Source organism: Lynx rufus, unplaced genomic scaffold (assembly GCF_022079265.1).
Source record: "Lynx rufus isolate CCGP_SWC_20201006 ecotype Redwood Valley unplaced genomic scaffold, mLynRuf1.p SCAF_14, whole genome shotgun sequence".
Taxonomy (NCBI): domain Eukaryota; kingdom Metazoa; phylum Chordata; class Mammalia; order Carnivora; family Felidae; genus Lynx; species Lynx rufus.
The window spans coordinates 13,228,387-13,249,975 of record NW_025814828.1 but is presented as its reverse complement, the minus strand read 5'-3'; the positions used below and the strand labels follow the sequence as shown (position 1 = coordinate 13,249,975).

Sequence of the window (21,589 nt, the reverse complement as noted above, 5' to 3'; positions counted from 1 at the left end):
AGACAGTGGTTAATGTCAAAAGCTGCCAAGGGGTCAATGGAGCAAGAACTTAACCCAAAGCAGTTTCTGGCAACCACGGCAAAAACAGACGCAGTGGAGTACAGTGGGAGCAAAAGGGGCAATTCTAAATCCTACACCAGCAAATTACAAATGACTACAGTCTAGCTGCTTAGGAAACTTTGTGAAAAGTAAACCACAAAATGACCTATAAACACATAATAGATGAATCAGGAAAGAAGACTTAGTATTTCTTTACAAATCACTGTCAACCCTCCACAGATATAGAATAAGCTCAGTCTGAAATTTCAAGGGGAAAAACATCTCACCCTGAACAAAAAGAAAAAAACAAAAACCGAATTCATAAAGTACTAAGCAAAAAAACTATTCATTCCATTATTTGGGTGCTGAATTTGGCATAAGCATCTCTAAAATGCCAAGCTCATGAGCTGCAACAGCACTGGCCCAGAGTCCCTAAAAACCTCCCCCAGTACCCATAGGCCACCTCCCATCCTATCATGAGGAAGGATTCGAATACAAGGCGACAGAGGAAGCTAGAAGAAAGCAAGGTTGCCATCAGCACATTAACATGGCAATGTGAGGGGAATGAGTTATCCCAGTCTCAGCTGGCACCAGGCCCAATCCATATTAATCCCCTACCACCAAAACCCTTCTCTTCAGATCCCCTCATCAACAAGACTAATTCAGGTTGGCAATTTTCTTTCTGGGACGTAGAGTCTAGCCAAACTAAGTTGACAGCCATGAGGAAGAAACCTAGGAACAAAAGCAACAAAAACACATCAGCCATGAAAACCACAAACTGTGCTGTCTGGAGGAAGGCCCCTTGTTCTCATCTTAAACAGAAGGCAATGCTTCAAACAGGAGGGGATGGGGCAGGGGCGGGGCTTCCACTGATGCCAAACAAACATTAAGAGAGTCAGACTGTCGCAGATTATTACAATGGACTGTTAAATCCATTCCAAGTCATTCATGTCATAGAAAAGAGAAGGAACTTACCCAAAGTCACACAGAGTTTGGCCAGTCCTGCACAAGAACCCATCTGGTTTCTTCCAGACGATACCTTAAGTCCTTCTAATGGCCAACTACTGGCAAATACTGATGTTCAGCCCTGGCTCTCCCCAAAGCTCCAGAGCCATTATCTCCTACCATCTCTTTGACACCTCCTCTTGACTCTCTCAAAAGCTCAAATCCCAGCATCTAACACTGAGCTCATGATCTTTCCCCAGAACTCTCAAGGCCAGTTTTTCATCCAGGGCTTCTTAGCTTACCAGATGATATTACTATCCATCTGGTTCCTGAGCCAGACTAAGAAATCACGTCCTGTGTTTGAACTCCAACCCTATCACTTCCTAACTGTGACTTTGGGCAGATTACATAAGGTCTTTAAATCTCAGGTTTTAGCATCGGAAACATGGGATGACATAGCAGACACCCAGGACTCCAGGATGGCGTCATCCATACCAGTGAAGGAGAAGCAGCTCATGGATGTCAACTTAGGAGAGCTGCCAAGCTGGATACTGATGCAGGATTTCACCCCTTGAAGGCACTGCTGGACCGTTTCAAGAGATTACTACCAGTGTTACAAGCATGTCAATGTGAAGAAAGGGGCCATCGCTGGGATTCCTATGGTGCTGGCAGCTTATGTGCTTTTCAACTACTGTCACTGTTACAAGGAACTCCAACATGAGCAGCTAGGCAAGTACCACTGAAGAGGGCCCAGTGTCGAGGCACATTCTGCATTCCTGACCATGGCCTTTGCCTGGTACCCTTGAGTCCTTTCATACTCTAATTGAGAATTAAAGAGGACTGGTACATGGGAAAAAAATGGGATAACAGGAATCACCTCATAAGGCAGCTGTGAGCACTGAAGGGGATGTGGATAAAATGCTAAGCACTAGCAAAGAATGTTGTACACGCAGTTCCCTCTATATTCTTGCCTACTCCCCCATTCTCATCCCCTGACCTGGTTAACACCTACAAATCCTTCCCATTTCAACTCAAATGTGGCTTCCCACTAAAAGCCTTCCTTGATTGCCCCCTACCTGCTAAGGGTAGGACATAACTGCACCCCCACACTGTTTTTCAGCCTCAAAGCAGTGTAATTTCCATTCACAACACATATTATAATGACTTATTTACTTTGCAATGGTTTGATTATTGGCCACCTCCTCCAACTGCCTAGAAGCTCTATGAGGGCAGGGACTGGGACTGTTCCACCTCCATAGGTATATAGTAAACATCAGTTGAACGAAGAAGCATGTCTATTAGCAGGAAACGTGGACCCCGAGATTAGAAGTCACAGGACACCAATCCAAATAAGAACACATGGCATCCCCCCTGCCAGGCGACTAGGTAGAAAGGAACTCGTGATCCCTATCTGACCACTGCAAAGGCCATGATTTCCTGCTTGTGTGAGCATCATTCTAACAGTTCAGGATTAGGACTCCACAGCACTAGGATAAACTCCACACAGACATGCACAGCACATCCTGTAGAACCTTTTAGATGAATCCCAGTCCCTCCAATGCCTTTCTTATTGTAAACCATCATTCCGCAGCAGATGTGATTCTTATATTTAAAGACACATATTGTTGTACCACAGGACCTCTAAACACAACCAACTACTGCATCTGGGGCTCAGCTAAAGAAACAGCTCTTTGTTCCAGCTTGGAGGTGAAAGTGAGGTCTTCTGGACATAGGAGAGAATGGCATGTTAGCCCTCCAACATGGTACCAGTAAGGGATTTTCAAGGATAGTTCTTACTACACCCAATGCTTATTTATGTAGCAAGTTCGGAACATAGCCTCCCTATAGTATGGAACTCTAATGTAAAGTATTTTAAGCGTAGATTTTGACATTGGGTCAAGGCCTGGTTTCAAATTCTGGTTCTTCCACTTACTGGCTATGAATAAAACTTTAGACCCATTACCTAACCTCTCTCAGGCACAGTTAACTCACCCACACTAATAGATATAACAGTACCTAGATCTTATAGTTGTAGGAAGCATTAAATATAAATACACAGCATATGGCTAAATTATTATCCTTAGGAAAGTTCTTTGTACAAAGACTACCACCTTAGAAGATAAAGTTTTGTCCATAACACAGTTCTAGGCCTAACAGAGTACCCATTCCCAGAGGGTATTCATTGAACACCATGATCTTCCTTCGAAGGTCCTTAGTAATCCTTCTTCCTAAGTTGAACACTGACAAACCACCCAAAAGTAAACCCAGTTTTTTCGTAATTCCTCTCATGCAGACACATACACCAACATGCACACACCCTTTTTTTGAGAAAAGGACCTACCCAGCACAGGACTCAGAGATACTGCACAAGATAACAGTTGCAGATACAAAAAAACAAATGAGTTCTTTATCCAAAAGAAAACACTGGAGAAAGGGAAGCTGAAATTTTCTAAGCCAGGAGAAACTGAGACATCACTTGTGTTTCTGTCAGAATACTGCTATCTATTACATATAAGAAACAGTAGTTGCTGCCACACATAAAATAACTGTTCTCCAAAAGGCATGGACTAGGCACTGAGAGAGAATGCCTAAGAACTACCCCTGCCTTCCAAAAGCCTGCAATGTAATTGGAGGCACAAAACAAAGGGCAACAGCTAAGTATGCACCAAATGAATAATAATAAAGAATAAGGCAAAAATAAGAAAGGCTGTTTTGGGGGGGAAAAATGCACTCCTGAGGGAGGTGCCTAAAGACTAAGTAGATACAGGTGGAAGGGCATTTTGACATACAAAAGACCAAGAACCAGCTTGGATTCGTCTAGAGACACCGAGAAAGTGTAGAAACACACGTTACAAAAAAGATCTAGGAAAATAGGGGTGCCTGGCTGGCCTGGTCAGTAAAGCAGGTGACTCTTGATCTTGGAGTTGTGAGCTCAAGCCCCACGTTGCGGGTAGAGCTTACTTTAAGAAAAAAAAAGATTAACGAAAATATACAAGCAACAGAACAAGAAGTCCAATATTTGCCCAAGGGGGCAGTTTTATATCTTCCTTGTAGAAAAAAAAAAGGCAGCCCATCAAAAAGCCATGTCCCCAAAGTCTGCCACTGGCACAACCCCACATCACTTACCCGAATAAGGGAAGCCTGATGGCGAGGGGGTTTGGTTCCTGGGGCCCCCGATGAGGGTCCTTCAGCCTGGACAAGGGGCTGTCTAGCTTCATAAGGAGCTGAAAAAGCAGGAGGAAAAGTGAGCACAGCACAAAAAGATTCCACCCAAAAATTATGATGTCACACTCAAACTGAGACTGTCTGTTCTTCAGGGAAGAATCAGCAAAGGAATTAGAGTTTATGTACATAGGGCCACCTTGTACAAACAAACCTGGGTGCAATCGAAAGCCATTTAACTGATTCATAAAAAGACAGGAAAAGATTTGCATCATGTTGAGATTAGGAATAAATCTGAAGGGTGTAATGGTAAGAACATAAATTGGAATAGAAAGCAATAACAATAGTCAGAGAAGTGCCATATTATAAATGCTCAAATTCTAAGTATCGGGTAAATTCTATATATACCTGCCGGTTTAAAAGTCTTGCATTCGTCACCCATCTTCCAAAGAAACAAGAAAATAAGTATGCATTTTGAACACTAAGAATCAATGTTACTATTTATTTTTCAAAAATAAATGGCACAGTCTTCTTTTCCTTATTGGAAAGGATGTAAAATCAAGTAGAGAAAAATACAAAAAGGAATAAATGTATTTTATATTTATTATTTTATCTTTCAATAACCAAACTAAAAATAATTTTGGTGACTTTAAGAAAAGTTTTTAAGCCACAAAAACAAAAGCCTTTTTTCACTTTATTTCCCAAATATTTTATAATGACTTTGCCAATATGGTAGGAAAACAGTTAAACATAACCAGGTAGTATTCAGCTCCAACAGAAAAGAGAACTCATCACCCAAGATGAAGCCATTTTTGATTAACATTTCTGGTTGACAATTTGAGTTTTTGGAAGTATATCAAGAAGTAAAATGCTCGCTTCCTCTAGCTTCCTTATAAATAAGGTCCGGTAGAGGGTGCAGGGCAGCCTGTCACAGCACCACCCAGGGCAGACTCTGATCACCTGAAAATAAAGGAGGTGTAAGAACAGTACATCAGGAACAGCAAACCACTCTTGGGCTCACATCTGCTTTTTATATTTCCTCCAAGGGACTGGAACACAACATTATAACACAGTTAAAATACATTAAAACATCAAAAATCATTACCTGGCAAAGTATTAAGTAGATTTTCAGACCCTGCTAAGAATAAGTAAGAATATAAAAAAACTGCAAAAGACACAAACCCAGGAATACATAATCCAAATGTTAAAAAAGAAGTCTCAGCCGGTAGGCAGGTGTCCTTTGAAGAAGGATTTTTAAGATCACTCCATTTTGACAGAACACTGAATATAACTATTAATGCCAGAAGGTTTGAACACAGTAAACTGCACCATGGTTGGGGTACTAGTGGTCATGAGCTTCCCCTGGGCAGCTGACCCTCCATGCCTCTGGCTCCCCTCAGAGGAAGGGAGCTTCTACTACACAGGAGGAGCACATATGCGAGGAGGCCACCTGGCCCATGGCTCCAGCCCCTCACCTACAAGGGCCTTCCCTTGGAAGAGATGGACATATCTCATCAGTAAGGCTTGAACAAAGACTCAGCCACATGGGGCATCATTTTTGGAAAGGCCTGGCCTCAACGGCAGATCTTCTCTTCCTACTCCTATGGGAAGACTAGGATGGCCGTGCCTGCCCGTGACTGGAGAGGTGAGTGTACGAAGCCCATGTGGTCACAAATCTAAAACATGTGCTTCGATCAGCTCTGTCAGTATCAGAACTGATCATCAGACCATCATCAGTCTGACTCTGGTCCCATCCTCAGGTGGATCTCAACTCAGAAAGAGTTACTTACTGCCTCTACTCTCCTTCCTCCCAAATAAAACCTGGCAAATGCAACTCAATGCAAAAGAAATAATTCTCAGATCCCCTTACAAGAGGTTTCATAAGGAACTAGAAGTTATCATCTTTCTCCAAAGGGAAGAACCCCAAAGATTTCATCACTCTGAGATTCAGTGTCAAACCAGAACGGGGATCACTAGCAAATGCACAGCAAAGACTCTACATCTGCCATCAACCCAATGAATGATATCCAGAAGGTGAATTTCAAGAACACTTAAGGGCGTCAAAAACCAAACAGGTACCAGATCCTAAAAATACAAAGAAAATACTAGGCAACAGTTGAGCACCTACAATGTGCCAGGACCCGTGTTAGGCACAGAGGTTTATATAACATTCCTCATTTGATCCACAGGGCAAACCTCTGAGGCAGACGTTCTTCCACTTTACAGATAAGAAAAACCGAAACTCATTAAAGCGAAATACCCATAGTCACACAGGCTAGAAATGCAGGCCCACCAAGTCTACCTTTAGACCCAGGAGACGGACATCACAGCCCATGCTCTTCAGAGAGTACATTCCTAGAATCGATACATCAGAATAAGATGTGTAAGAAAAAGCAGAACGGATATCTTGATACAGAGATAAGACATTAGGTATCAGAAGAAACAGGTAAGATTTGCAGTAGTTGCCTCTGGAGATCAGAAATAAGTTGAGTGGGAAGGAGAAAAGTTGTTTTCACTACAGGCATTTAAATATTTTTTAACTATATGGTTGTATTACTGTGATTTCAACGGTTTTTAAATATGGGTAGCAGTATCTGCCTCCAAGGGTTGTGCTAAGAAGAAAATAACACACATCAAGATCTCTGCACGATACCTGGCACACAAGTCTCACCCACGGGACATGAGCTACAGCTACATCCAGCAGAGGTTAGAATAGCAGGAGCCAGGAGAGAAGTTGAAGAGGGGCTCTGAATCAGACTGGTCTGGAGACACTCAGTCTGATTTAAAACACACTCACAAACATTCCCCACTAGCCAGGAATCATGGCAGAATCTTAGACAGGGAAATGACCCCAGAAAAATGTATTCCTAGAAAATTACTCCACCGGCAAAACTCCTTTCTGAAAAGGCATAAATTAAGAATAATTCTAGAATGCTGAGCACCAGAGTCACTGCTATTTAACAGGTTTTAGATATGCCACTGTGTAGATCAAAAGGAAAACAGAGTACAGAAACAGGAAAGGGAATCCTGGGTTTGTCAGATGGGTTGATGACATGGTGAAGACAACAGAGAGTTAAAAAAAACACATGGAAAAGAGCATGAAGGCCTTAAGAAAAACTGAGTTCTGAAAACATGGGAAGAAAGAGAATGAAGACATGTGGGATTCTCTTACTTCCTGACCTGAGGATATAGGACAGAAAAGGAAGCAAACAGGCCAAGAAAATCCTCTGGGGGAGAATCTACAGACATTATACAAATAGGAGTGAACAAGCTGTGAAGTGAATACTATCAATTAGAAGCAAAAATCACAAGATTGAACCAAGTTGCAGATAGAAAAACTCTCCCTTCCTTTCACTTAGACAGATGGAGAAGCCTAAATGGTAGTACCTGTAAATGTTTTATTTCTGAATGACCTTGTTCACAACTACAGGGACCTAACAGACTCCTAATCGATGGCTAGAGCCAAAAAACTCAAACTCTTTGAGAAACAGGCAACTGACTGTTCACTCAGACTCCTCTCTATGGGTGTGCTGTGCAAAGAAGAACCCTCTGAAATGGTAGCTCGTCAAGTTTAAGGTTCATGATATAGGAGAAAAACCAGCAAGGGGTAACTTAGAAAACAATGTTCCAAGAATAAAAGAGTGACCACAAGGAAATGTCTTCATATCTGATATAATGTCTACAGTTAAAAAACACTGAAGAAAAGGAAACCACTGAGAGTACCAAATGCTGGCAAGGAACACTGAACTCTCATACATCGCCAGTGGGTATATACAGCCACTCTGTAAAACTCTTTGGCAGTTTCTTACACCCCTTCCCTAAGGTACAGAAATTCTACTCCTAGGTGCCAGGGAAATGACAATATATGTCACAAAAAGATTCACAAACAAATGTTCGCTGGATCCTTACTCATGACAGCCAAACACTGGAAACAAACCAAATGTCCATCAACAGGAGAATGGATGATCAAATTGTGGTACATTCACACAATGAAACACAACTGAGTAATAAAAAGAAGCAAACTACTGAGACACACAACAATAAGGATGAACCTCAACCACAATGCCAAGGGAAAGACAGCAGACACATAAGAGGAGTTGTTCAATATGATTCCATTTATATTAAGTTCTAAAAGAGGCAAAACTAATCTAAGGTGATAAAAATCAAAACAGTCCTCACATTGGAGGCCAGGGAGTGACTGGAAAGGGGCATCTGTAGGGTGATTGAAATGTATGTTTGTTTGTTTGTTTGTTTGTTTTTTAGAGAAAGTGCACACAGAAGTCAGGGAGAGGGTCGGAGGGAGACAGAAAATCTTAAGCAGCCTCCACACTCAGCACAGGACCCAATGTGGGGCTCAGTCCCAAGACCCTGGGATCATGACCTGAGCCAAAATCAAGAATCGGGACGTTCAACTGACTGAGCCACCCAGGCGCCCCGGAAATGTTCTATTCTTGATCAAAGTGGTGGCTACATGGATGCATCCATTTGTCAAAACTCAACTTGGGAGATTTTTAAATATGTGCATTTTATCATTTAGAAAAAATACGTAAGAATGAAGGCATGGACAACCTTGACATAGGCTGCTAAGAGTCAAGGAAGACGGAGAGAAGCAGGTTGTTTCCTTGCCAATGGGGGGAATGGAAGCCCAAATGGAATGAGGAAAGAATGGGGCAAGAAGTAGAGACAGTGAATACAGACAAGTTTTTAAAGGAATAGCCAAATAGATATATATAGATAGATAGATATAGATTATAGATATAGATATAGCGAAGAACCTGGTAATAGGCTGACTCAGTAGAACAAAAAATGCCTCACGTGTGAATTAAAAACCAAAAAACAGGCACCACGCTGGGCATAAAACTCCAATGTCCAAGCCCAAATAACATTAAGAATCAAAAAAAGAGCTCCGCTTCTAAAACTAGGGAAATCAGGCAGGAGAGGCTAAAAGCAAAGTGAAGAATTCTCAACCCTATTTTGTTTCAGACTCCAATGGGACATTCGAGTTTAAGGAGAGTGATTTTTTGTTACTATCCCTTAACAGCATCATCTTGCATTTGCATAGGACTTAATTTCCAATCAGACTTCGTGTTTCCGCTAATCCTCACAACACCCCAATAGAATAGTGTTACCCCATTTTAAAAGAGGAGAAGAAATCACGGTTCAGAGCAGTTCAGTGTCTTGCCCAAGGTCACATAGCTAGTCACATAAACCCACACCTTCTGATTCCCATCAAAAAATTTTTTCATTATGCCACACCGGCTCCTCTCTACAATATTACAGCCTCTCTATAGCCTAGCACACATTTTTATCTGTGTCCCTCTAGAACTCACCACTATTTTCAACACAGCAAAACCCTGCAGAAACTGGGTCATTTTCAAACACAGCCCACAAAATACAAGAGGAGGGTGATGAATAACCGATTCTAGAATACCTTTAATTGGTCCTATCTTAAAGTACGAGCCAGAGCCCCAGGAGGACAAGGCACTGCCGTGAGTGCACGCAGCCTTAAGCACTGCAGGCTAGGCAGCCAACTCGAACAACTAACGTACCTTACCGCTAATGCGGCCAGCACGGCGTTAAGTGTGAGCAAGCAGGCGACCCCACAACTGGGCACGCCACATGCTCTCAGCAAAATGCTTCCCCTACCATTTCCCTTATTCTTCTCAAACGCAAGAGCGAGATATTTTCATTTATGTGATCTGTCTTTAAAGGTTGAATCAACTCTTTTGCTTTTGCAGAGTTATATTTTTAAGTAGTTTCAGAAAAGCCGTTGTTATATAAACATGTTTGGAATGTCTACTGAAAGGAACAATTCCAAGACAATATAAACCTTCGACATGCGATATTCCCAGGTAATGAAATCTATATACGAAGGATTAAATCATCTAAATCAATTACAAGTCGAAACTGGTTTGTTTCGGATAGGACACAAGGCACCACTAGGATACATTTCATTTTATTTTTTTAAAAAGCCTTGCTTGAGAGTACAAAATTAAATTGAGCCATGTTTCCAAAGACAGAGGTAATTAAGTCAGGAGATTCAGCAGCTGGTGGCGTTGCTGCCTGAGAGATTAAGGAGTCTCTAGGACACTGCCTGGGACAGCTGGACAAGATCGCCTCTTACCTGGATGCATCTGCTCCGTGTTGCTCCGCAGTTTGCCGTAGGCATGGCTCAAGGGCACCCTCTGGTAATGAGGCGGGGAAGAAGGAGGGGAGGCGAGGGGTGACATCGTGGGAGACTGTGTTTCCTGCTTCAAAGGAACCAGAGCAGAGTTCAGAGGCAGTCACTTAAGAAGCCTGGTGCTTTGAACGGCAGTTACGAAGTATAATGCAACTCTACCGCCGGTGAGACGGCTGATTTCACAAACGGGAGGAAATGTTTTCTCAAAAACACGGCTTGGTTAAAACGCAGTGTCTGAGGATTCAAGTCTCCCAGAGAACAAAGTCTCGCCAGCACTCAGTTGCCTAAATTACTAAAACTAGCATGAAATGCTTTCCGTTATTCCACTAGTATTTTCCTTTGGAAAATGGAAGACAATGATCACATGAAATAGCATTCACACTCCCCAAATGTGATCTCTTCGTGGATAAATTCAATTTTCATGTGTTTATAATAAAGGCTCCTATTTCCTGGATTTACACTTACCAAGTCTTCCAGCAAATGTGGGTATTAAAAATACACACTTAAAATGCTTAATGCTAAATGTTGCTGGGGCCTACTGTACCAGAGTAAAATGCCAGCTTTTTCTTTTTCACACTAGGGGATAATGAAACAATTCATCATGGGCAAACCACTCCTAAACAGGAGGATGGAGGCTTAATAAGCTACAGTTCAAATCTCAGTTAAAATGTGAATTTTATGTAAGAGTCTGGCAAAGCAAACAACCTTACTCTGCTACTGGGTTTCCTCCTTTTCAATGCTACCAATAAACTGGTAACTTTGGAGTACCCAAGTCACAAGGAAACAGTACTTTTAATCAACATGCAGACTATATAGGTACTAAAAAAAAAGGCAATCTGAGTTACTGATCAAATACTCTTCTTCAAGAAAAAGAAAAGAATATTTGAAGTGTGACCTCACACCAACAGATGGGATGGGCAGAGTACAAACCTACCCTCAGGTGAAAGGATGTGTCCTCAATCACGCAGCCAGGGATGGGCCTAGAAAGTCCCCAGAGTATCAACCATCTTGGGACAGCAGACCCTCATTCCTCTCCAAATGCTGGTAGGAAAACATGCCAGAGTACTGACTGAAGCTTCCTATTCCCCTTTACATATATATCCCTAAAGAACTCATTTAAAATGTATCAGAATTATGACATCAACATTACACTGAGTTATTTAACAAGACATGCTATACCTCCCTTGGCTATAAATATAAAACTTCTGCAGCAACACCTCATATATCCAGCATTATCATGGTGAGCCATACAGTTTTTCAACTTAATCCTTTGTTACACAATGCATTTAAAAAACGTTTTGACTCATCTTCCTAAAATATGACAAATTTCTTGGTCTTACAGAAGATACTATATTCAATGTAATTTGACTTTTCTGCATGATTCAGTATCTTTATTAGAAGTATGAGCTGTACCTTGGTGCCCCCAGGGTTCACTAATGCATAAATAAGACTATTTACCTCTTTCTTGATAGGCATACTTTTCTGAAATTTTATACTTTCATCTCTACCAATCACCACCTAACTATTGCAATTAGTGCTCTAATTTTTAAAGCCTCTCCTCCCTACTCTTGCCCCTAACCTGCTAAATGTGAAATGGCAGCATTCCCCAAGTTGGCATCCCAAACAAGCCCCACAAGGAAGGATTCTCTGGTGAAACAAGTTTAGTAAACACAAATCTCCATGTCTCTTCACAGCGGGACTTGTCAGGGCCTTGAATTTGCTAATGAGCACTTATGAGTCTCCAAGCCTCAGAATGTAGTCTTTCACCCAAGGATATGAAGCAGCACTCTCCAAATATATTTAACCACAGAAACCTTTTCTCCAAACTTTTTTTGTGAAGAGAGGATCTATTAAAAAGTCCTAGGGGTGCCTGGCTGGCTCAGTCACTAGAGCATGTGACTTGATCTGAGGGTCTTGAGTTAAAGTCCCACCACGTTGGACTTAGACTTTACTTTAAAAAAAAAAAAATCCTAGAAGTTCCATTTCAAAGAACCCATTTAGAAATACTGATTAGAGAAATCAAATAAGTGTATTAAATCATACCCTTGGGGCACCCAGGTGGCTCAGTCAGTTAAGCCTCTGACTTCGGCTCAGGTCATGATCTCACAGTTCAAGAGTTCGAGCCCCGTACTGGGCTGTGCTGACAGCTCAGAGCCTGGAGCCTGCTTCGGATTCTGTGTCTCCCTCTCTCTCTGCCCTTCCCCCACTCACACTCTGACTCTCTCAAAAATAAACAAACACTTAAAAATAAAAAATAAAAATCAGTAGCCTCACTCTGGACACAATCTACATTCAAGTAAGCTCTAAAGGGCGAATGGGTGGCTATACTTCAGCTTTTTCTTGCTACAAGGAAACTTCACTGGCTTCCTTCCAAGTCTATAATTGTATCCCAGATGGTGAGATTTGCTAGAAGCCTGACAGTAGATATGAAGCACGGCTATGTGAGGTTTCACTGTCAGAATCAAATGGACACCCCTGATCAGACTGTTTACCTGTTTATCCTCATCGTCCATTCTTTTGAAGGTATTTTTTTCTGTGATTAAATATGGAATCTGAACCTTAGTTCCATGCAGTTCAGTCGGGTTCCCAAATCGGATTTCAGCATCGGTCTTTGACATCAGAAAGCGAGGCAGCGGCAGTTCTTTAGGACCAGAATCAGAGAAGCTCAAGTGAGACTTTTTTAAAACTGTGAAAAGCGGAACTCAATGGCCAAAAGATGAATCACTTTTGAGGAAAAATTCCAGAGCACTAAATATAGATTAAATTTTTATTTTGACACAGTGAAGACTCCTATAATAATGTCATGATAGAAAAATGCTTCAGTTTTACCAAGCAATTCTGGCTTAACATTTTTAAATGCTGTCAAATCATCACGGAACATATTCAGGTTTTGGACTGATCTCCTACCTCAGCCTTTAGTCCGGCACCAGCTAAAAGGCTCTGATACTGTATGAACACGATATGTGGCAAATGAAACAGGCAAAACCCATATAACACACATTATATGCCAGATACTATATTAACATCTGCAAATATTACGTCATTCAATCCTCACAACTCAAGACTATCATTAGCCTTCCTTTTATTTTTTTTAATTTTTTAATGTTTGCTTATTTTTAAGAGAGAGCCAGAGCGTGCATGAGGACAGGGCAGAGAGAGAGGGAGACACAGAATCTGAAGCAGACTCCAGGCTCTGAGCTGTCAGCGCAAAGCCTGACACGGTGCTCGAACTCATGGACCACAAGATCATGACCTGAGCCGAAGTCAGACACTTAACTGACTGAGCCACTGAGGCACCCCCTGGCTGACAGTTTTTCACCCTATGTAATTCCTTAAGGAATTTTCACGCTCGATCTTCAATTGTCTTTTCACAATGGAATAAGGAAAATACTTTAAGTTACAGCGATCAGTCCGTTCAGCCAGATTCTACTGTCAAAACCATTAGCCACACTCACAATGCTACAAAGAGTTCAAACCCAACAGTCTGGAATATTTACTTATCTTTCAAATATCTGATAAAACTATTCTGAAACAGAAATGATGCTTTGGCACACTTCTAGTTCTCAGTGCGGCAAATCACACACAATCACACAACACAAAGGACTCCAAAAATGGGGATAATATTATGGATTATGCATAATGATTTGCATCTGTATCCATTGTTCACGATAATACTCATCACTGTGCCTCCGCACTTCCATCAGCGCTCCATTCCAAACACAGCTGCACTTCCAATGACTGATGCTGTGCTAAAGCCAGAAAACATCTTAGCAACACAACCAAGTATCCCAGCTCCCCAGGCAAAGAAGGCCCCTGGTTCTCTAATATCCACATTGTGTTTATTTTTAGTTGCTATGTCCACATTTGATTCAAAGAAGTAGGCAATATAACAAATCCCTGCATGATCAATCAGCCAAAAGGCCCAAGAGACATAAATAGAATAAGCAATCTGGAAAATTAAACCAGGACTCTCCTCTAAAAAGAGAATGGCCACCATTTTTAACATTTTAACGTTTCCCAACCTCGGCAGCTCTCCAGTACTCAAGGCAGGAATGGACTTTAAAAGAAAAAAGGCAAAAGCAGAGAAAACATAGATTCTTAGTAAGTCAAATATAAGCTAATCCCATGGTTCTCTTCTCAGAAAGGGATTTCTTTCAGTTCGGTCTGCAAAAGGGATCTAAAAAGAAGGAACAAGCTCACATAAAATAATCTGCACCCTGATTGCCCATGAAAGGAGGAATTACTTCCAAACACTACTTGAGGGAGAAGAGAAGGAAAAGCCCACATGTGTAAACCCCCCGACCAGTGTTTCACTGGTGTTCAACAGATAATTCCAGGAACGAGAGAATACAAACACAAGATGATGAGTATCAACTATTATACAAGGACTCCCAGATACCCTTTAGGACCCTGTCACTTCACACACTGTCCTCCTTCCCTGGCTATGGCATTTCTCCAGAACTATCCACCTGGCAAAGATCCTCTCTCCTCCAAACAGCCACCAAACAGCAAAACACAAAATACAGCCGAATTTCTCCTGTACTTTCTTCGCTTATGTGGTTTTAAACAACACTCACTTAACAGATTGTCACCATACATAATAATCATCATATCACTGAAAATCTTAATGAAGGTGCTATCTCCCTTACACTGCTCCAAGCTTTCAAAAACTGCAAAGTAAAACTGTAGTCTATAAATAAATATTCAGTCTAAATGCTTTCTAGTCATATGGACACCATATTTAATAGTGAAACTTTATTTGAAAGCTAATCAATAAAGTACCTGCTATCCAGTGATTTATGTCAAGTAATCACAAGAGAAGAGCCGTTTGTGGTAGTAGTTGGTTAGAATCTTTTCTCCCAAATGGAATTCAATTAACACAAGGAAATAAATAAAGAGTTCAAATTAAAGGTTTATAGGGGCCAAGGAGACAATGAGTGCAGCCATCCAAGGCAGTAATTTGTTTCATAATGCTACCTTAGGTTGTAGTCTTTGAACACAGAAACACTTTGTATATTAAATGACTATCTTTCCCTTCCACAAAGATAACTATGCTTCTAAAGATATGACCCTCTAAAAAGTAGGGGAAAATCCTTTCATTTTCCATGTCTGATGGAGACAGGAATGTAAGAAATACTTCCATTTCCTCAATTAGAAGAAATGTGAACATAAAAAAGAAAACATAAATCCAATACCAAATGGTAAATGGCACTGGGGAGAGGTGGGACTGAGCATAGAACTCTGTCCTGTCTAAAATGGTGGCGGCTGTTTACTCTCCTTCAATACCATCCACTAGATATAACGCCAGCCACATCATTGTAAATTGTATAGTAACTAAAATTTTTTTAAGTGAAGAAACCAGTCACAAATACTGTATGATTTCACTTATTTGAGGGATCGGCAGACAAATGTATAGAGACAGAAAGTAGAATGGGGGTTGCCTGTGACTGGGGAGAGGGGGAATGCAGAGCTGTTTAACAGGTATGAAGTTTCATATTTCTATTATTTTATTTGTTTGTTTATGTATTTATATATTTATTTATTTAGGCCAAGAGCACACAGGGGAGGGGCAGAAAGAGACCAAGAGAGAGAATCCCAAGCAGGCTCTGCACTGTCAGCACAGAGCCCAATGCAGGGCTCAATCTTACGAACCTTGAGATCATGACCTGAGCCAAAATCAAGAGTCTGACGTTTAACTGACTGGGTCACCCAGGCACCCCATGGAGTTTCATACTTCTAAAATGAAAAGAGTTCTGGAGATGGATGGTGGAGATGGTTGCACAATAATATGAATGTACTGAACCGTACAATTAAAAAATGGTTAAGGCATGGCACTTGGCTGGTTCCGTCAGTAAAACACGCAACTCGTGATCTCAGGGCCAGGAGTTAGAGAGCCCCACAATGGGCACAGAGATTACTTTAAAAGAATAGTTAAGGGGCACCTGGGTGGCTAAATTGGTTAAGCGTCAGATTTCAGCTCAGGTCATGATCTCACAGTTGATGGGTTCGAGCCCCGCATAGGGCTCTGTGCTGACAGCTCAGAGCCTGGAGCCTGCTTGGGATTATGTGTCTCCCTCGCTCTCTGCCCCTCCTCTGCTCGCACTCTGTCTCTCTCTGTCTCTCAAAAATAAATAAAAATGTTAAACAAATTTTTAAAAATAAATACTAGTTAAGATAAAAATAAACTTTATGGTAAACTTTATGTCATGTATATGTTATCAAAATTTTTCAAAACTTTTTCAAATAAAAAAGGAAATGGGTAAAATTAATTTTAATAATTATTTGAACCCAATATTATCATTACAATATATAATCAAGATAAAAAATATTAATGACTTCTTCCTTGCCAATTTGTATGCCTTTTCTTTTTGTTGTCTAATCGCTGAAATAGTTTACATTCTTTTTTTTCAGACTAAGTTGTTTTTCAAACTCCCAGGTGTATTTTACCTGCACTGCACACCTTGATTCAGACGCACCACATTTCAAGTGCTCAGAAGCCACACTAGTGTGGCTACTGGCAATGCTACTGGAACAGCTCAGTTCCAGTTGACAGGTGACATGAAGGAATGTGGCCAGAAACCTGGATTTTACTAAGAAATACCACGCAATGTTAAATGTTAACACAACCAATTCATTTCTTTTTAAATTATGTAAGGAGTATTTGTATGGAGGGATAATTTTTATAAATCTTAAGTGTACTATTTGAAGAGTTCTGACAAACACATACATTAAGCACATAACACCCAAATTAAGATAGGACATTTCCATCATACAGAATTTTCCTTCCCATCCATTTCTAGTTAATCCCCTCTCCTTGTCCCACTCTGCAACCCCTGTTCTAATCTCTAAATCCACAGACTACCTTCGCCATTACAGAACTCCACATAATGGAACCATTCAGTAATAATCCTTGAGACTTAGATTCCTTCACAACATTTTGTAAGAATCATCCAATGTAATGTATGTAGACAGAGCTTATTCTTTTTCATTGCTATGGAGTAATCCATTTTTATGAACATATTGAAATTTTTAAAATCCATCTAGGCTGTTTCCAGTTTCGGGCCATTATGAATATAAATGTTACATTCTTATAAATGGCTTTTGATGAACATGAATTCATTTATCTTGGGGATAAACCTATGAGTTGTATATTCCATGAGTTAAGAATGGGTTTTACATTTTTTAATGAAAAACATCAAAAGAAAAATAGGGTGCCTGGGTGGCTCAGTCGGTTAAGCGTCCAACTTCGGCTCAGGTCACGATGTCACAGTTTGTGAGTTCAAACCCTACATCAGGCTCACTGTTGATGGTGCAGAGCCTGCTTGGTATTCTCTCCCTCTCCCTGTCTGTGTCCCTTCTGTGTGTGTGCTCTCTCTCCCTCTCAAGATAAATAAACTTAAAAAAAAAAAAGAAAATAAAAATAGCTTGTGATGTGAAAATTGTATGAAATTCAAATTTGTGTCCATAAATAAAGATTTATAGGAACACAGCCATTCTTGTTTGTTTACATAGTGTCCATATCCGCTTTCGTAGTTCAAGGGCAGAGTCTGTAGTGAATATAATCAAGATAATCAAGTTGCAGCAAAGGCCATATGATTCACAGAGTCTAAAATATCCACCACCTAGCCCTTTACAGGAGAAGTTTGATCCTAGTCTTACACAATGCCTACAGTTAAAGTAAAATGTAGTCTTACTAAAACAATAAAGTTTCATTTAATGGAAAAATACTTTGCTTGCATATTTAAATTTTAAATAATTTCTATTAAATTAAAATTTTAATTTCTCAGTCAATACTAACCAGATTTCAAGTCCTCAACAGCCAGCCAAATGTGGCTAACAAGTACTATATTAACACAGTTTCGACACTTTTCCAAAATTTTAACATTACCTGATTTTATGCTCGCAACAACCCTGTAAGGCAGGTACTATTGGGACACCCCTTCCCCAGGTGAGCCACGTGAAGTTCAAAGAGGTTAGGAGGGCACCACTTTGTATGAGGGCACAAAAAGAAAAAGTGATGGTCCAACCATTCAAAATCCAGCAGTCTATTGCTGTGACCCACACTCAGCCACTAGGCTCTACTGTCATGCTAAAAATAAAAACGTTCTTTCTATTGCAGGTTTGAACACTCAACATAAAACTGCACCATTTCGGAGCTGGAAAATGGTCTAGAGAAAACCTGCTGGAAAATCCACATCTCACAGGTGGAGAACTAAGCCCAGGAACGTCTCAGACATGCAGCAATATGGTGACAGGACCATGAGCATAACACTCCTGCCTGCAGGGGCTCCCTCCTCTAGTAATTTTTGGAGGAGTCATGGCGAATCAATTACATTTACTCATTATCAATGTCATCAAAGGGCATTTAATCAAAACAACCATCGTAGAATTGAGTACATTTCTGGGGCGCCTGGGTGGCGCAGTCGGTTAAGCGTCCGACTTCAGCAAGGTCACGATCTCGCGGTCCGGGAGTTCGAGCCCCGTGTCGGGCTCTGGGCTGATGGCTCAGAGCCTGGAGCCTGTTTCCGATTCTGTGTCTCCCTCTCTCTCTGCCCCTACCCCGTTCATGCTCTGTCTCTCTCTGTCCCAAAAATAAATAAAAACGTTGAGAATTGAGTACATTTCATTTTATAAGTAACTCACTCTTTTGTCCTAATTCTTTCTCCTTTCCCTACAGACTGTGCCAGACTGCCACTAGATCAATAACCAGTCTGGGGAACACAGCCTAGAGGCTATGTGAGCCACATTATTGCACTATTAGCATTCGGAGACTCCCAGAGGGGCTGTAGAAAGAAATCACGGGGTCTGTCATCTTGGTTAAGAAAAAAAATTCCATCTTTATTCTCCCTACCCTAACCGAAAATTTGCATTTCTTTCAAGTATGAATGTAGGCAACAAAGCGCTGTAGTATCATTAGCAGCACCTGTAACTTTGCCACCCACCGAAATCAGGTATTTATATATCACATTACACTTGTTGTAGACATCTTCAAGTACTGTTTATGCCGCTCACTACTTTGAAAGTATGGTAGTTATTTAGGTCACTCTTAGGTCTCTTATTTAATACATTAATGAAGTAGTATGGATATTGCTATATAACATTCTTAAGTATCTTAGTTTTAATTTCAATATAATTGGTTTCCTTTGGACTCCTACGTCTTTGTATGTATTTAGAACATTATTCCAAGAAGGAATGTCAGGCTGCCAAAGGAGCCCATGACACAAAAGAGGTTACAAAACCTCCTCTAAAAAGCCCTACCTATACCTTCTCTCAGTCCTCACACCCCCCACGGCCAGTCCTCAGAAAGAAGGAAGGGACAGTTCCCAGGGCAAGTGTCCACCATGTGGTTTCCTCATCAGGAATTCTCCAATGGTCCTCAATTTCACCCCCTGCTTCTCTCCTCCTAAATTATCCTAAGGTTTCACCACTTGTTTAACCGGCAAAATAGGGTGAGGCTACAGAGATGCCTAGTGCCAACATTTAAGGAGGTGCTCACTCTCAGGGTCATGTAAATGCAGAATCAGCACTTGTATGGCCCAGAGTGTGACTTTCCCCTTAAAGTTATGTGCCCTGGGTGCCCCTGGCCTCACTCCAACTCAGGTCCCATATAACCAAAACTATAAACACAGTTTAAGCAAAGCTCTTGAAAATGCTCTACTCGGTTTTCATTAGAACGTGCTCTCAACCCCAGCTCCACATAAGAATCACATGGGGGAGCTCTTAAAAATCCCCACGTTCAGGCTGCACTCCGGGGCTAATTAAATGAGAATTTCTGGAAGTGGCCCCAGGCACCTGTATTTTTTAGTTTGCACTTAAAGCTCTCCAGCAATTCTCAAGTGCAAACAAGGCTGGGAACCACGGCCTGAGAAAGAGGACTTCTTTAGAAATCCCTTAAGAGTTCTGGGTGAACCTGAAATCCAAATGTTTGAGATTAAAAAGTGACAGATGATTAACACTCGGTCCTCATTCATCAGCATTCATCTCTTCACTCATTCAACAAACATGCCTTGAGTGTCCACAGTGGTACACAGAGCAGGGGCTACCAGATCCTCCTCCCTTCCCTTTAGGTAAGCTTGCAGACTAGTGAGGAAGACAGAAATTAGACAAACCTATAAAGGAGTATTTACAAACTGATGAAAGTGCCATAAAGGAACAGATGCTGAAAGTAAAGTAGGGAGGGGACAGTCACACAGAAGCATCATCTAACAGGATTAACCCATCCAAGGATTACCTAACTCCCTAGGGACATGTACTTTTGTTTTGACTTACTGTTTACTCTTCATTAGGCATCTTACAACACTGAAAGGATCGATATTAACTCATAGAAAACTGTTAGCTAACTAACCTTGTCTAATAGCAATGCAGGTGAATTTCATCCCAGAAGAGAGTCTAATAGCCAAGTCACAGTTTTATTGCTCTATAGGGCATTCATCAATTTTATATGTAATTTAGCAATCTTATTCCAGCATTCTTTCCCTCCAGGACTATAAATACTTCTGACTCTCCTGTATTTTCCTGAGCCAGTTTTACTCTATGCTGGTTCCTTCATTAATGAATTAATTTGACAGAACCTACTCTAGACAGGATGGTGGGGACAGTGCACAAATCCCGAAGGATGAAGAGGAAGAGCGAGCCATGGAAAAGAGAGGGGGAAAGAAACAGACTGTGGGGAATCCAAAACCTCGAGATAACATGGTCTTTCTTGCAACGGGAAAGAGATGGCCCAGAAATGGCTAGAAGGCCAGTGAGGCTGGGGGCAAGATGGAGAACACAAGGCGGGGTAGGTTTAAGATGAGGACGGAGAAGGAGGCAGAGACCAGATCACTCAGGGCCCTACAGATCAGTGTAGTGACTGAATTTAGTACGTACAATAAGCCAACCAGGGGAGGATTTCGAGGAGGACAAAACGATCTGATGGATATTGTGATATTGCCTACTGCCATATAGGCAAAGAGGCTGGAATAGAGAAGAGAGGAGGCCAAGAAATCAATGACAAAACCACTGTGGTATCCAGGTGAGTGGCTGAAGGTGGCCCAGTCTAGTAGGATAGAGAGATGGAGGGAGAAGGCAATAAGACTGGAGCCACACTGCCAGGACTGCTGACAGATTACACTGTGGACCGAGGCAAAGGGTGGAATCAAGGATGACTTCTAGGCTCCTGGCTTGAGCAACTGTAGATGGTGGTGGCATTGACCAAAATGGGCAAGGCTACGGGTTAGAGGTTAACACACACATACACACAGACTCATGTAATTCATGAAG

The 21,589-nt window shown here is 41.2% G+C and overlaps 1 protein-coding gene and 1 pseudogene across 1 annotated transcript in view; one reads left to right on the top strand and one right to left on the bottom strand.

The window, feature by feature from the left end:
* REPS2 (RALBP1 associated Eps domain containing 2) overlaps window positions 1-21,589 on the bottom strand; it is a 218,407-nt gene that overhangs the window by 136,727 nt on the left and 60,091 nt on the right. Inside the window, exons 3-5 of the mRNA XM_047076346.1 lie at window positions 12,820-12,968; window positions 10,271-10,397; window positions 4,111-4,208 (exon numbers count right to left, since the gene is read on the bottom strand). Of these exons, the coding sequence (XP_046932302.1) occupies window positions 4,111-4,208; window positions 10,271-10,397; window positions 12,820-12,968 (374 nt within the window). The remainder of the gene's footprint in view (window positions 1-4,110; window positions 4,209-10,270; window positions 10,398-12,819; window positions 12,969-21,589) is intronic.
* LOC124509384 (ATP synthase subunit f, mitochondrial-like) lies at window positions 1,464-1,727 on the top strand (annotated as a pseudogene).